Source organism: Coregonus clupeaformis, chromosome 17 (assembly GCF_020615455.1).
Source record: "Coregonus clupeaformis isolate EN_2021a chromosome 17, ASM2061545v1, whole genome shotgun sequence".
NCBI classification, from domain to species: Eukaryota; Metazoa; Chordata; class Actinopteri; order Salmoniformes; family Salmonidae; genus Coregonus; species Coregonus clupeaformis.
In genome coordinates, this window is record NC_059208.1 from 7,017,780 (window position 1) to 7,034,204 (window position 16,425).

The 16,425-nt window shown below is 43.7% G+C and overlaps 1 protein-coding gene across 1 annotated transcript in view; it reads left to right on the forward strand.

Annotated features, from left to right (window-relative positions):
- Nucleotides 1–2,445: 2,445 nt before the first annotated feature.
- Nucleotides 2,446–16,425, forward strand: part of LOC121586530 (AT-rich interactive domain-containing protein 1A-like) — a 51,542-nt gene continuing 37,562 nt past the window's right edge. The window contains exon 1 of the mRNA XM_045226059.1: nucleotides 2,446–3,665. Coding sequence (XP_045081994.1) covers nucleotides 2,757–3,665 — 909 coding nt within the window. The 5' untranslated portion in view covers nucleotides 2,446–2,756. The remainder of the gene's footprint in view (nucleotides 3,666–16,425) is intronic.

Consider the following 16,425-nt stretch of genomic DNA (forward strand, 5'->3'; position numbering starts at 1 on the left):
ACAGTCAGGGGTTGCAACAGTGGTTAGTGGATGCCAGAACAGAGCATTCTCCAGCAATGTGCTTCTTCCTCTTCTTCTGAGTGCAGGTCCTCTTGCTGTCAATTGCATAAATAAACACAAAATAATCTCATATCATTCATTCCAACCAATGTATTCTAAATCTTCCTTATCATAGCATTATGTTTCTCCCATCGACCTACTGTTTACTCCAAATGTTGAAATAATGCTGTTCCTTGACGCATTGTTTGTCTGTTGTTGTTTTATCAGAGAGGCCTCCAATCAATACTTGACTTCAAAAGAAAAAGTAGTTCCTGGCTGTATTCCCCTGGCATGTGTCCAGGTCTATCTGTGGTGATGGTGGAGGAACCCAGGCCACCAGGCTGGGGGTGATGCATCATGGTCAGCTACACGGTGGGGTACAGAGTAAACACTCCTAAATCACCATCATGGGACAGATGTGACTGTGTAAGGAGTCCAATCTAAATAGTCTTCATAACACTTCATAAAGTCTTTATAGCACCTGATTCAACCAGTGTTATTTCGTGTGGTTGATGACTTGAGATTATAAAGCCTAGAGGATGGTTGTAGTAGTTCCATCCAAAGCAGAGTGTCCGCCTCTGTCTCATGATAGTTGAGTGGGTCTTTGGCGTGAATCTTTCCATGTTCAAATGGTCCAACAAATAAATATATTACTTTATGAAGACTGTATTGTATTTTGACGACCAACAAACACCTTATAATATATCTGTATTTATTCTGCTTTAGCCAAATTAAACGTAAATATACTTCTACATTATAAATCATTCATAATGCAACAAAGTCATATAGTGGTTTGTGGAATCCATGTAAGTCAAAGGCACTTGAGACATTATTACATTCTATAAAGAAGTGTGCAGACAAAATATATTTAAAAATAGGACAATAGGACAGGGGGGGTAAAAAATAGACAGGCCCCCCTTATAATAAACACCAACTTTACGCTAAAGAGAAAAAAGAGAAAGATCCCAACCCCCTTCTCTCCTCTGTCTGCCTCTCTCTATATTCTAGCAGCACACAGCAACACTCCTCCCTCCCTAGCCAATATAGTCAGGCAGGCTGCTGACCCCAACACCTCCTTCCTTCCCTCCCTCCTTTTACAGCCTGTCTGTCCTTCCTCCCTTCATGCACATTTCAGAGAAAAAATAATAAACAAAACTTCAACTAAAGGGATCCCTTTCCCATGCTAGTCAGTAGTATGAGCCTGGCTGCTGTAGCTCATCACCAGAAAGCCCTGCATTGTAGAGGAGAAAAGGGCTGTGCTGAGCTGTGTGCTGTGCTGCCCATCCCCCACGTGCTGATAGCAAAGTTCTGCTGCTTTTGCAAGCAGAGAGAGGCTGCTGCTGCTGCTAGGAGAGAACACGAGGCAGGCAGGCAGGCGGGCGGAGAGAATGAGGAGAGGGGGTGGGGAGAGAGAGAGAGAGAGAGAGAGAGAGAGAGAGAGAGAGAGAGAGAGAGAGAGAGAGAGAGAGAGAGAGAGAGAGAGAGAGAGAGAAAGCAGAGTGGGGAAGAGGAGAGTGTGGCTGTTCTCATTTGATTATTTACACTATGCTTTCTCAAAATCTCCTCTTCATTTATCCTATAGGCTATTGTACAAAACCACACACAGATTTGAATGGTTAATTTTGCTTTAGATATACCATTCTATGTAGGATTTTTCAGTGGCATACACTGTTTTTCTCTCTCACTCTCTCTATCTCACTCTGCATTTCTATTTTTTTATCTTCACTTCCTGCTCTGTGACTGGCTCAGTCCATCCCCCCATCCTTCTTCCTTTTCTATCCCCCCTCTCTCTCTCTCTGTCTCTCTCTCTCTCTCTCTCTCTCTCTCTCTCTCTCACACACACACACTGTAATTTCATGCTTTCCTCTCCACAGATCAAGCCCTCTGCTTCTGCTAGTTCTCTCATTCTCTCATGGCACATGGAAGGAGTCACTCACAATCTTAATACTCTGTAACTGTATGAATATATTGTTGATAAGATGCAATTATAAACATATACTTGTGTTTAGAAGTATACAAAGTCTCCCAGTAACATCTTCATGTGTGTATCTACTTTGTATAATGTGAAAAACGAAATGCATTATAACTATGCAGATTTGCAATAAAGTTCTTATATTAATAATCACAGAATGAAGCTTTGAGACAAATCTATAGCCTGCAATTAAAATAACTAATGATTTACAGATTCTGTGGTTGTCCGCAAAACAGAATAAATATTGAATGTTTTGAATTATGTTACATTTATAAGTCACATTATTTCTCATGTTCTGCTAGAGTCTCTAGTTCTATAACCCCTTCAAATTAATTGAAACAAAATACATCCTTTATCCATCCCTGCTTGTTGTAGGCTAGTCGCCTCCTACCTACTGGTATAATCCGCTCCGTGTTTTGCGTTCGTCTGAACGCTTCAGTAAAATGGCTGTGTCTCGCGGAGCCTCGTGCTGGTTTGGTTGGTTTCTTGCTCATACTCTCGTTCTGTAACAGAAGCCTCCCCACATTTTCTGTTGGGTAATTTAATTCCCTGGGTCCGTATTTATATTCTTCCAGTAACTTTCCAGTCGAATCGGAGACGGGAGTGGATGCCGGATTCGGTCCGGAGGTAGGGGGAATGATCCGGGACACGGGTACATTGTTATAAATAATTGTATTTATGTTAAATGCTATTCAGAGAGCTCGATTGTGAGTGACTCGCTGTGAGAGAGGCAGAGAGGGATATCATGGCCGCGCAGGTCGCTAGCGTCGCCACTCTCAACACTAGCCCGCCATCCGAACTTAAAAAGCCGGATCGGGACCCACTGGAGGAGTCGGTACCGGGAGAGAAACAACATGAAAATAAGGAACCTGGATCTGACAACGGATCTCCGGGCCAGAAGGATCTGCAGGACGGGGCCGATGCTGGAAATGTAGGGGGAGGAGGGGAGCCTGACATGAAGAACGGGAACGGGAATTCGTCCAGGGTGAATAATAATAACAACCAGAATGATACGGGGGGACCGGAGGGGAATAACCACCCCGGGATGGGCCATCACCACCAGGGCTCATTCCCTCCACCTCCTTACGGTTACAACCAGCACTACAGCCGGGGCCCTTTTCATCAACATGGCGGACAACAAAGCCCTGGCATGGCAGCTGCAGCGGGGCCGGCAGTGCAGCCAGGCAACATGATGGACCCATACCCGCCCAACTCACACGACCACGGCTTCCCCAACCATTTGAACAACTACAGCCCCTTCCCAAACCGGACTTCTTATCAGGGCCAAGGATACGCCATGAATTCCCCGCGTAATAACCAGCCCCCGGCGGCTGGGGGGCAGCCAGTGAAGCAACAGCCAGCAGGCGGAACTACAGCTATGGCTGCCTCGTACAATAATCAGAGGTATAACATGGGAAACACACAGCCCACGTCTACCCCGACTTTAAATCAGCTCCTAACGTCTCCTAGCCCTACAAGGAGCTACCAGAATTACCCACAAGGAGACTATAGTAACCAGGAAGGGGCTAGCAAGGGAGCAGCAGATATGGCCAGCAGTCAGTATGGTGGGGGCCATCCTGGTTGGCAACAAAGGAGCCACCATCCGCCTCCTATGAGCCCAGGGAACACGGGACAACCTCTGAACAGAAACCAGGTAAACTTTCTCTCGGTACTAGTGCACTTTGAGCAAGTTACAGCCAGCAGACAGCTCTGTGTGGTAGTGAAGGGTTCCAGTGGACCAGCCATTGCCTATGTAGCTAACAGTATCTAGCTCTCTAAAATGGCTGCCTCTCTGTTTTCTCCCCACACCACCTCCTATAAGAGCATTTAAACAGAAAACAAGCTATGTCTGTGCTAAAATACCAAACTCACTGAGCTGGTAAAGATGGGAAGATTTTGCCTGGTAAGGGGCAAAGGGGACACGAGTTTGAGGAGAAATTGGGAGGCTGAAGGCGATTTTTTTTTCTTTGCAAAACTTGTACTGCTTCAGCTTCGTCTGTATAAAGCGAAATGAGTTATTTCTCCAGCTAGCTATGTCGCTAACGAATCCCTGCAAAAATATATGTTTGTGCTATATCCACTCATGTAGACCCTAAGTTTGTTGCAAGCTTTCACACCAATTTTAAATAGCAAGATGTCAATGACACAGATGACGTTCGATTATATTGGGACAATTTGTTATAAGCAAGCAGAGCGGATTGTATATAAAACAAGTACACGTCTGTCGTTGAAAGTGACTGTGGTGCATGTTTGTAAATGTAGCAAATAACTATCCTTCAGTTGCAAAAATCTTCCCGCGACTTGTTACGTTGTATCTTCTGATCATTCTTCCGATTTTTACATTGTAGCTAACGACAGAGAGACGTTATATTTTGCCCCTGTATTCCGGAGTTGTACCGCAAGTAAAAACGGCCAGTGATTTGAGTAAGAGCAGATTACTTTGCTTTGGGATTTGAATTATGGAGGTAAAATCCTTCTGTCAAAGCCAGGAGACAGTTGGTCTTAGGTTGACATGCTAGCTGAGATCTGATTGGCTCCCCATCCCCTGCTCCTGGCCATTTATAATTGCATCTAATGTAACGCTGCAGAAATCATCCACATCAGCTCATGCACTCTGGCAGTGTCAAGATGACATTACTAATGTTATTCACGCACTTTAGCCTGTTTAACGGGTTATGTTGCATGAAATCTAGCCTAAATGATATGCAAACAAAATATTGATTTGTATTGCGGTCAGCATGCAGCAGCCTACATTTATGTGTGTGTCCATGCATGCTAAATAAAACAACACTGTAAAATATACTTTATGGATGGGTTCATTGAACACATGATGTTGTGTAAGTCCCTCTAGTAATTTGCATGATGACTGTATTGTCTGCCACTGAAATTATAATACATTACAGTTGTATTTGTTTAGCGTAAATCTAGGTAAAATCTCAGCCGTAGACTACATGCAAAAATACTGTGTTCATACTTCTACATGCATGTACAGCTCCACAGACAGATTGGAGATGTGGCAGAACTCTAGTGCTGACTCTGGAACATCAGAGGGAGTAGGTGTGGCTGTTTTCCCCATGCTAGAATAGTGTTCCTAGCTGATCTAGGATCAGCACTAAGAGGTGAGACTGGAGAATCTGACTGGTGTTCTGTGGTTCTACAGTGTAGAGTTTCAGAATGTGTTGAGTTCTTTGACAAAATCTGACTGGTGCTATGTGGTTCTACAGTGAGTTTCAGTATGTGTTGTGCTCTTTGAGAGAATCTGACTGGTGCTATGTGGTTCTACAGTGAGTTTCAGAATGTGTTGTGTTCTTTGAGAGGTGGCAGCCAAGGTGGCAGCCAAGTTACTATGACTACTTTCACCTTATTCTACACAGTGTGTAACCATGTCAACAGACTACTGGTTTTAGAATATTATCAACCACATGTAGGCTAGGTGTAGAGTTAACCTCATAAGTATTGAATAGCTAGGCCTACTTGTCATTTCTATCCATTGAAGTTTAGATGTAATTTGTTGATTTCTGTTTCTTGGCAATTATGTCATTTGCACGTGTTAGCCCTAAATGTTCACATGATATTCAAGGTTAGGTTATAATAGATATATTTTTAAGCATTTTAAACAAGTTGTTATTGGTTCGCTCAGTGGTTCCCAACCTTTTTTGATTACTGTACCACCAATTGAATTTAGCTCTGCCCGGAGTACCCCTGAAGTACCCCATTGTGCATTTTACCAGTAGGCCTATGTTCTCATGAGTCTTCTCAAGTACCCCCTGTTGATAGGCCAAGTACCGTCAGGGGTCCTAGTACCCCTGGTTGGGAACCACTGAATTAGTTGACTATGATTGCAGTCTGTGGACTGTTTTTCCTCTCTGTTTTATTATTCTCCCCAAGAGACTTGCATGATGCCACTGGGAATACCTGTCTTAAAGACACTTTCATTCTTTCTCTCTGGTGTTTGCAGACTCCTGTTAATTCTCCTATATGCTGGCTGTGTAGTGGACAATTTAAAACCCAGGACTGCAATTTGTGATGCATTCAGCCACAGCTCTGCATGTGGAGCTGCTGGAGAGTCGAAGAAATGAAGAATTATGCAATTTCCAGTGGCAATCTCCTCTTGAGAGGCTTGTGTTAAATCCTGTTATGTTGTTAAAATCCAATCTGTGATTGACATGTAATGTTATTCTTGAATTGTGCTGCTCACATACTCATGCTCTAACAGTTGTTACATCGGACTATAAATGCCTTTACCTATCCTCAGCCTTCTAGATGCCTTCTCATTAATAAGCTGTGCCTGCCTAGGCTACAATATCACTATGCTACTGACTTTTAATGCGTTTCAGTTTCTGTATTTCGAGTTCATGTATTTGTACAGATCTGTGGACAGAGGTCATCACTGTCTATTTCCCTACCCTATGCCCAGGTTGTTAGGGGACTGGTGCTGAGACTGTGGGGCTTGGAGTGGCTGGAGAAAGAGTTTTGCTTGCACTTTTGGGGTCTAGTCCTGATTACGGCAAACCACTTTGTGACAAATGTTGCTTTTAAAAGGGCAAATTGATTGATTGATGGAGAAACAAATTGCTTGATGAAGGTCGGTTGGAGGAGCTCACTTCCTTTGAGGCAAAGATGAGAGATGTCTAGCCTAATGTCTGTGGGCTAATTGGTCCTTTTGGTTGTAAAACCTAGCCTAAAGGTTGACTGTTACATCCCCAGACAGACAGACCCAGTCCTTTTCTGTGAGAGAACAAGACGCATCAGGCTGAAATCAAATCTGGTTGGTGTCCAATAAAGTTTGTGTCCATTTATTTTGTGACAACAAAAACCCTGGAATAATTTAATCTACCAACATTGACATATGGTAGTGGGCCACACATTCAGCTAGAGAAAGGTTGTGTTCGTGTGTCCGTTTGTGGTAGTGAAGTTTGACAGAGGGACCTTGATCTGGTGGACCAAAGTCCAGGTGAAGTCTCAGTTTGACTGGCTTTGGCCTCAGTTTCCCTGCACTAGAACTAGCCTGCCCATACTGACGGTGATGGCTTTACCAGTTTGTGGAACCTTCTAGGTAAATATTGATAGGAGCATGTTTACTGATTTTAAGGTGAAATGTTGTCAATCTCTGCAACCAAGATGTGCTGTTTGGTGGTACTTGAGAGGACCAGAGTTGAGAAACACTGCTGTAGCCAGTGAGGTGGTGGGGACTGTGAGATGTGCTGTGTAGCCAGTGGACTGGACAGGAGGTGTGCTCTATTGTATTGTGGCTGTGCACTCAAGGATTCTATCTTCTCTGTATGTCAGCAGTGCAGAGTAATGATTATCCACACGCCAAACAGCCAGGACAGCACGCTGCCTCGTTTGTGTGTGCGCTGTGTGACGGGCTGATCCTGTGTGTGAGAGGGGGAGAAAGAGTGTGAGTGATACCCAGGGGAGGGGGGATGTTTTTGTGAATGATCTTTGGCTGCCTGTGACAGCTGTGTGTGTGTGTGTGTGTGTGTGTGTGTGTGCTTGACTGACTGTGTGTTCCCGCGTGGCGGATGCCTCAGGAGGATCTTCTCTCTGTGACCGGCTCAGTGCTCCACGTGCCACCAGCCATCCGTCTCTTCTCTTCAGTAACACAGACAGTAGTCTTTTTCCGCCCTGAGACAACAGTCTAGGAGGTGTGACAAACGAAGGACAGTCCCTCTCTCACTCCTCTTTTCCCCCGTCATTATTCTCTCATTCCACACGTTGTGTCCACCACCTTTACCTGCCTTCATCAACCCACTTTTACCCATTTTTTAAATGTTTTAATTGCTATGATTTATTTAGGACTACACACAATAAAAAAGGGGCAAACCCATTCAAAATTCAGTCGAATTCCTCTCGTCTCCCCATGTTTTGGACAAAATGTCAAACTTGGGCTGTTGCTCTAGTCCAGGTTGGAATGTAAGGGTAATTCATTTCTTTTGACATTTAGGTGGTTTATCTTTAAAATGCACTAGATTAGCATAGTAATATGCTAGCGTGGCTGCAGACTTAATTTACGTGACGTATCATGTGTGTTTTATAGAGAAGCAGGTTAACCTTTAAATGTGTTGCTGTTGAGGGGGGAATGGCGTTTCAGCTGTTGATTCTGTGGGGGTAGGTAGATTTGTTACTGTACCTCACAGCTTTTCATACACAGCTCTGCTCAGACTAGCTCTCTGTGCTAAAATGCCATTGGCTTCATGAGGGATGGGAAAGCAGACGTTGCAGAGTCTCCTTGCAATGTATTTTGGGGAGGTTTGAGCAAACCAAAATTATATTTCAGAAGTTAAAGTTAAGTGGTACAGTTACTGACTCTCATTTTGTTCTACTGCTCTGAAACCTGTTAGTATTGTTTCTCCTTGGGTCTCAGGCTCCACCACCATGTAGGCCAGGTGTAGGTGTGGCAGGCTGCAGCGTTGATATCTCCCGCCATGCAACCTCTCCACGACCCCAGAATTTGCATGCCTCAGGCCTAACTGTTGCTTAGAGAAGTGTGTGTGTGTATTGCTAACTGTTGTTGCTGGATGTGCAAATTCACCAGTCCAACGGTTCTACTCCGCCTCAGAGGCGTGCTTACCCATAACGGCGACCAACTACCGGTACTTGAGTCAGTTGAGACTAGGGTGAATGACATCAGTCAGTCAGGTGTTGTCTGACTGAGTGTTAGTGGGTTAGGTTTGTGACCCAGACAGATCCTTAAGCACCCTCTGTTCCTCCCTGCCTGCCTGGCTTGGCCCTGCTGGCTTTGTTCAGCTGGGTATTTCTGGCACATAAATGGTAGTGTAGTGACTGAGTGACACACTTATTATTATCGTAAGGGGTCATCCAGGCCAGGCCACTGAGGTCATCATGGCTTGTGGTTAGGCTGGTATAAACACCTGAGGACGTCATGACCTGTGGCTGGGACATCATGGGATTGTCTTATCTCTTTGGCTGATGCATAAAACAGGCCCACTCTACTGGTTAAAATACAGGCTAGCCTAACAGGCCACGTAGCCTATTGATTTTAACCACTAACCCTAACCATGACATTACCCTTAAACCAAAATAGTTCCCTATTAGCTGCAAATGTCTTAACTTCTGGCTTGGTGAAAACAGCATGGCCAATGAAATTCAAGCAGAGGCAGGACATTGATGGTTGGCCAATCAAAAAAGCTGAATTATTCTAGGGTTGTACCCTATGGAGTGTTTTATTTCTCCCTCAGTCCAACCACCAGCACCCCTAGCCTCTCTTCAGGACAGGAATGGTGACCTGGCTAGAAGATGGGTCTGGCTTGAGGTTGACAGGTTAATGTTCTGCGGTGGAGGGTCCTGTTCACTCTCTTATCTCTGACCTGATATAATGCTGCCTATAGAAGAAGAAAAAGCCTGAAAAAATACAATTTGTTCTGTCCAATGGGAGAATACATTTTGGTCGCTGAATAGATAGAAGAAAATCTGAGGATTTGATCTGTGATATTGTGTTTGGTGTGTGAAGGCTACAGCTTTGTGTTCTCCTCCCAACCTAGGCCAGACAGTACTTTGCAGATAATATTGGGGAATTCTTACATTTGAAGAAGAGTAGCCTATCTAGTCTAAAAGCAGAGTTCAACATTCAGGTGATTTGTCCTGTGGCCCGCCGGGCAGGTGCCAAGTGAAAGCTAGCGGCCCGAAGGAGAAAATGACTGGGCCCCTCTGGACAAGATCAGCTCACAGGGAAGGGAATGATGCTCATAAGAGCCTAATCTTTTATGTAGGTTTTAGGCTCAAAACTAAAGGCCTGTTAACCTTGTTTCATCCTGTTAGCTTCCAATGGGGTTAAATTGAAGCGTTTTTAATCCATGGTGTGTGTGAGCTCCTGTATTTAATCCTTTTGTCCTGTAAATCTTTAGAATGTTTTCCAACAGCTGGAGGAACATCTGAGCGTGTGTAATGCTGTTGTAGTAGTGTAGTGCATCAGTCTCTCTCGATCTCGCTCCGCAGACGGAAGGAGAGGAAGCAGGTGAGGTGTTTTTCTCCTTTTATTCCAGTCTTCTAGCGGTCAGCTTAGAGTCCTAACCAGTGCTGTTGTAAGAGTGGCAGGCCGGACGATATGGTGGGAAGGAAGGAAAGAAAGAGTTGCTAATTTAGAACATGACATGGGTTTAACTTGTTTACATTAGTTTTGTTTACATTAGCTCTTTAACAGGTATGGATGGTTGCAGAGAAACCCGCTCAGACAAATAACTATTTGGCCCACCAGACATAATATTTACTTTAAAAACCAACGGGTAATTGACTGTTAATAGACCATTGTTTCTTAGCTGTTGTGTTAGTCTGTGAACAGTGTTTCACCAGCTATTACTATGGGCCTGTGTTAGTCAGGGGAACAGGGATGAAGACAGACATACTGGTATAGAAAGTGTTCTTATGGGTGTTCTTGCTCCTTCATACACCCTTGTCGGAAAGCAAAGAGTAGTCTTTTTCCTTAGCATGTGTGAACACTCACTGGATTAGGCCTATTCAGGAGGTTTACTAGTTATTTCTTTGGGTTGGTTTGAAGTAGCCGTTCTAAATAGCTTAATGTCCATGTTTGACATACTCAAAACCAACCAGCAAGTCCATAGGGCCTAAGTGACAGTGACAGCCCATCCAAGGGAGGCCCTGAGTGCTTGAGCCCCAGTGTGCGTGGGTGGAGGGCTTTACAACAGAACAATAGTCTGTAGATCCTAGGCCATGTGGCGGATGAAATTAGCAGGACTTGTTTATCGTCTGCCCCCAGCCCATCTGTTTGAGTCCACCGCGACACACACACACACACAGAGAGAGAAAGAGCGCACACAGAGAGAGTGCACCAGTTTCATCAGTCCCTCCCCAACCCTTCCACCACCCTCCCAGGCCCAGCTGGGAGACAATATACCCAGCTCAACCTTTTTTGCCAAGAGTGCTCTGGCTTTCCACTATGCAGATTAGCCATGTGCTAATTGCATTTAGTTATTTATTTTGGAGGGAAAGAGGGAGGAAAAAAAGGCAGAGGAGGGAGGGAGGAGTTTCCTCCAGTGATTGATTAGATGACTGGACAGAAGGAGAGAGAACAGTGTGGGGTAGAGAGAGAGCGAGGGTGGGAGGGTGGGAGGGAGTGTCGGGCTTCTTACCTTCTGGTTGGCTCATAAACCTCTGAATGTCTTCAGCTGCAATCTTTTTACTGTCATTCTCACCGGTCAGCTTAGAACTGAACACATGTGCACCGCATGAACTCAGAATGTAGGCTACACTGAAAAAAAACATGCCTCTGCAAACTCATGTGGAATACACACTTCCTTTTTTAGGAATGTAAGCAGATAGAAATGGTAGGATTTATTTACGATATTGTAAGATTCATCATGAAGAAGAACTTAGAGGTGTTGAAATACCAACCTTGATGTGTCTGGTGTAGGGCTGGCCCCATTTAGTCGACTGGTCGATTGTTTGGTCGATATGCTGCTGTTGGTCGACCGAGATTTCTTTAGTCGAGCAGTAGCCAAAAAAACAAGTTTTTCCATGGTGTACAAGACACCGGTCTGATTGGCTCCTGTCTGAGTGGACTGATCCATTGTGGAGGCCGTGGGGATGGCACAGTCCATCACTCTAAGACAGCTACTGAAATTGTAAATGGTTATATTACAAAGAACAATGGTGCAACACTAGAAATAATATTATTTTATGAAAAATACGCTTTCTCCTGCGTTGGATAGCGGTTGCTGTCAGTGGTTCTAAAACATCAGTGCGCTGTTGAATTGGCACCTTTTCCTAGACCATGTTGCCATGTGCATAATAGCAAAGTTACCCAGCATATTGGTACTGAGAACAATGTGGCGTAGGCAGCAGTGGCGTTAGATGAGAAAACAGCTAATGTCTAAGAAAAGAGAGGAAACCCAAACTTATACTGAACAAAAATATAAACGCAACATGCGACGATTTTACTGAGTTACAGTTCATATAAGGAAATCAGTCAATTGAATTAAATTCATTAGGCCCTCATCTATGGATTTCACATGACTGTTAAATGTGCTTGGCTTTATAAATCATTAATATACAGTGCCTTCCGAAAGTATTCAAACCCCTTGACTTTTTCCACACTTTGTTACGTTACAGCCTTTATTTTAAAATGGATTTAAAATATATATATATCCTCAGCAATCTACACACAATACCCCATAATGACAAAACGAAAACAGGCTTTTAGAAAACATTTCTAAAATATAGAAAACAGATATACCTTATTTACATAAGTATTCAGACCCTTTGCTATGAGACTCAAAATTGAGCTCAGGTGCATCCTGTTTAAATTGATCATCCTTGAGATGTTTCTACAACTTGATTGGAGTACAGTTGTGGCAAATTCAGTTGATTGGACATGATTTGGAAAGGCACACACCTGTCTATATACAGTGGGGGAAAAAAGTATTTAGTCAGCCACCAATTGTGCATGTTCTCCCACTTAAAAAGATGAGAGAGGCCTGTAATTTTCATCATATGTACACGTCAACTATGACAGACAAAATGAGGAAAAAGAATCCAGAAAAAAAATCCAGAAAATCACATTGTAGGATGTTTAATGAATTTATTTGCAAATTATGGCGGAAAATAAGTATTTGGTCAATAACAAAAGTTTCTCAATACTTTGTTATATACCCTTTGTTGACAATGACACAGGTCAAACGTTTTCTGTAAGTCTTAACAAGGTTTTCACACACTGTTGCTGGTATTTTGGCCCATTCCTCCATGCAGATCTCCTCTAGAGCAGTGATGTTTTGGGGCTGTCGCTGGGCAACACAGACTTTCAACTCCCTCCAAAGATTTTCGATGGGGTTGAGATCTGGAGACTGGCTAGGCCACTCCAGGACCTTGAAATGCTTCTTACGAAGCCACTCCCTTCGTTGCCCGGGCGGTGTGTTTGGGATCATTGTCATGCTGAAAGACCCAGCCACGTTTCATCTTCAATGCCCTTGCTGATGGAAGGAGGTTTTCACTCAAAATCTCACGATACATGGCCCCATTCATTCTTTCCTTTACACGGATCAGTCGTCCTGGTCCCTTTGCAGAAAAACAGCCCCAAAGCATGATGTTTCCACCCCCATGCTTCACAGTAGGTATGGTGTTCTTTGGATTCAACTCAGCATTCTTTGTCCTCCAAACACGACGAGTTGAGTTTTTACCAAAAAGTTCTATTTTGGTTTCATCTGACCATATGACATTCTCCCAATCCTCTTCTGGATCATCCAAATGCACTCTAGCAAACTTCAGACGGGCCTGGACATGTACTGGCTTAAGCAGGGGGACACGTCTGGCACTGCAGGATTTGAGTCCCTGGCGGCTTAGTGTGTTACTGATGGTAGGCTTTGTTACTTTGGTCCCAGCTCTCTGCAGGTCATTCACTAGGTCCCCCTGTGTGGTTCTGGGATTTTTGCTCACCGTTCTTGTGATCATTTTGACCCCACGGGGTGAGATTTTGCGTGGAGCCCCAGATCGAGGGACATTATCAGTGGTCTTGTATGTCATCCATTTCCTAATAATTGCTCCCACAGTTGATTTCTTCAAACCAAAATGCTTACCTATTGCATATTCAGTCTTCCCAGCCTGGTGCAGGTCTACAATTTTGTTTCTGGTGTCCTTTGACAGCTCTTTGGTCTTGGCCATAGTGGAGTTTGGAGTGTGACTGTTTGAGGTTGTGGACAGGTGTCTTTTTATTTATACTGATAACAAGTTCAAACAGGTGCCATTAATACAGGTAATGAGTGGAGGACAGAGGAGCATCTTAAAGAAGAAGTTACAGGTCTGTGAGAGCCAGAAATCTTGCTTGTTTGTAGGTGACCAAATACTTATTTTCCACCATAATTTGCAAATAAATTCATAAAAAATCCTACAATGTGATTTTCTGGAATTTTTTTCTCTCAATTTGTCTGTCATAGTTGACATGTACCTATGATGAAAATTACAGGCCTCTCATCTTTTTAAGTGGGAGAACTTGCACAATTGGTGGCTGACTAAATACTTTTTTCCCCCACTGTAAGGTCCCACAGTTGACAGTGCATGTCAGAGCAAAAACCAAGCCATGAGGTCGAAGGAATTGACCGTAGAGCTCCGAAACAGGATTGTGTCGAGACACAGATATTGGGAAGGGTACCAAAAAATGTATGCAGCATTGAAGGTCCCCAAGAACACAGTGGCCTCCATTCCTAAATGGAAGAAGTTTGGAACCACCAAGACTCTTCCTAGAGCTGGCTGCCCGGCCAAACTGAGCAATCGGGGGAGAAGGGCCTTGGTCAGGGAGGTGACCAAGAACCTGATGGTCACTCTGACAGAGCTCCAGAGTTCCTCTATGGAGATGGGAGAACTTTCCAGAAGGACAACCATCTCTGCAGCACTCCACCAATCAGGCCTTTATGGTATATTGGCTAGACGGAAGCCACTCCTCAGTAAAATGCACATGACAGCCCGCTTGGAGTTTGCCAAGAGGCACCTAAAGACTCTCAGACCATGAGAAACAATATTCTCTGCTCTGATGAAACCAAGATTGAACTCTTTGGCCTGAATGCCTAGCGTGACGTCTGGAGGAAACCTGGCACCATCCCTACGGTGAAGCGTGGTGGTGGCAGCATCATGCTGTGGGAATGTTTTTCAGTGGCAGGGACTGGGAAAATAGTCAGGATGGAGGCAAAGATGAACGGAGCAAAGTACAGAGAGATCCTTGATGAATACCTGATCCAGAGTGCTCAGGACCTCAGACTGGGGCGAAGGTTCACCTTCCAACAGGACAACAACCCTAAGCACACAGTCAAGACAACGCAGGAGTGGCTTCGGGACAAGTCTCTGAATGTCCTTGAGTGGGCCAACCAGATCCCGTATTTAACCCGATCTAACATCTCTGGAGAGACCTGAAAATAGCTGTGCAGCAACGCTCCCCATCTAACCTGACAGAGCTTGAGAGGATCTGCAGTGAAGAATAGGAGAAACTCCCCAAATACAGGTGTGCCAAGCTTGTAGCGTCATACCCAAGAAGACTCGAGGCTGTAATCGCTGCCAAAGGTGCTTCAACAAAGCAACCTGTTTTTGCTTTGTCATTATGTGTAGATTGATAGGGGGGAAAAACAATCAATTTTAGAATAAGGTTGTAACGTAACAAAATGTGGAAAAAGTCAAGGGATCTGAATACTTTCCGAAGGCACTGTATATCTACAGAAATAATGATAACCCTCCTTTTTCTTGATCTCCTTATTGTTATTATTACTATTGTGATCATCATTATAATAAGTAATGTCATTATCATTAGTAGGCTTAGTATAGCAGCCTTGGATAACCACCATCGAGCTGTAGGGCTAAGAGCGCATCCTGTTTATTCCTTAACGTAATTTACTTAGGCCTATATTTCAATATTTATGTAGGCTACTATATCAATCAATCATTCATTAGTTAATTTCATCACACAGCATACGAGTCATTCATGATTTGAAATGCAATCAAACATTTTGGTCTCAATTTATTCCACACATCTGACTTCCCCTTTACTTCCTGAGCAACCAGTAAACATTCCCCCGCACGTGACAGCATAATGGATGCAGATGACGTGTTACGGTGTTCTGAGTTTGTTATAACCAATTTATTGATGTAATTATGATATGCTATAGATCAGGACCTATTGGTGACGCAAACGTGTCACATAGCTCAGTTGTCCCCTGTAGCTCAGTTGGTAGAGCATGGCGCTTGCAACGCCAGGATTGTGGATTCGTTTCCCACGGGGGGCCAGTATGAAAATGTATGCACTCACTAACTGTAAGTCGCTCTGGATAAGAGCGTCTGCTAAATGACTAAAATGTACGTAAAGAGATCAAGGGTTGAGGGAATAGGGAATGCTTTTCCTAAACAAATTCTCTAAATTGACGTTGAAGCCGGCTTATTGTAGAGAAATGAACATTAAATTCTCTGGTAAAAGCTGTGGTGGACATTCCTGCAGTCAGCATGCCAATTGCTTGCTCCCTCAACTTGACTCTGGCATTGTGTTGTGTGACAAAACTGCACATTTTAGTGGCCTTTTATTGTCCCCAGCACAAGGTGCATCTGTGTAATGATCATGCTGTTTAATTAGCTTCTTGGTATGCCACACCTGTCAGGTGGATTATCTTGACAAAGGATAAAATGCTCACTAACAGGGATATAACACATTTTGAGAGAAATACGTTTTTGTGCATATGGAACAATTTTGGGATCTTTTATTTCAGCACATAAAACATGGGACTAACACTTTACTTGTTACGTTTTATATTTTTGTTCAGTATAGTTGATTTGACTAAAACACATAGGATGTGTCTATACTGTAAATGGAAAAATACACGTTTAAAAATTTAGACCAATCAATTGGCCGAATGAACAGACGACTCTTGGTCGACCAAGATTTGTTTTTATTCGGACAGCCCTGGTCT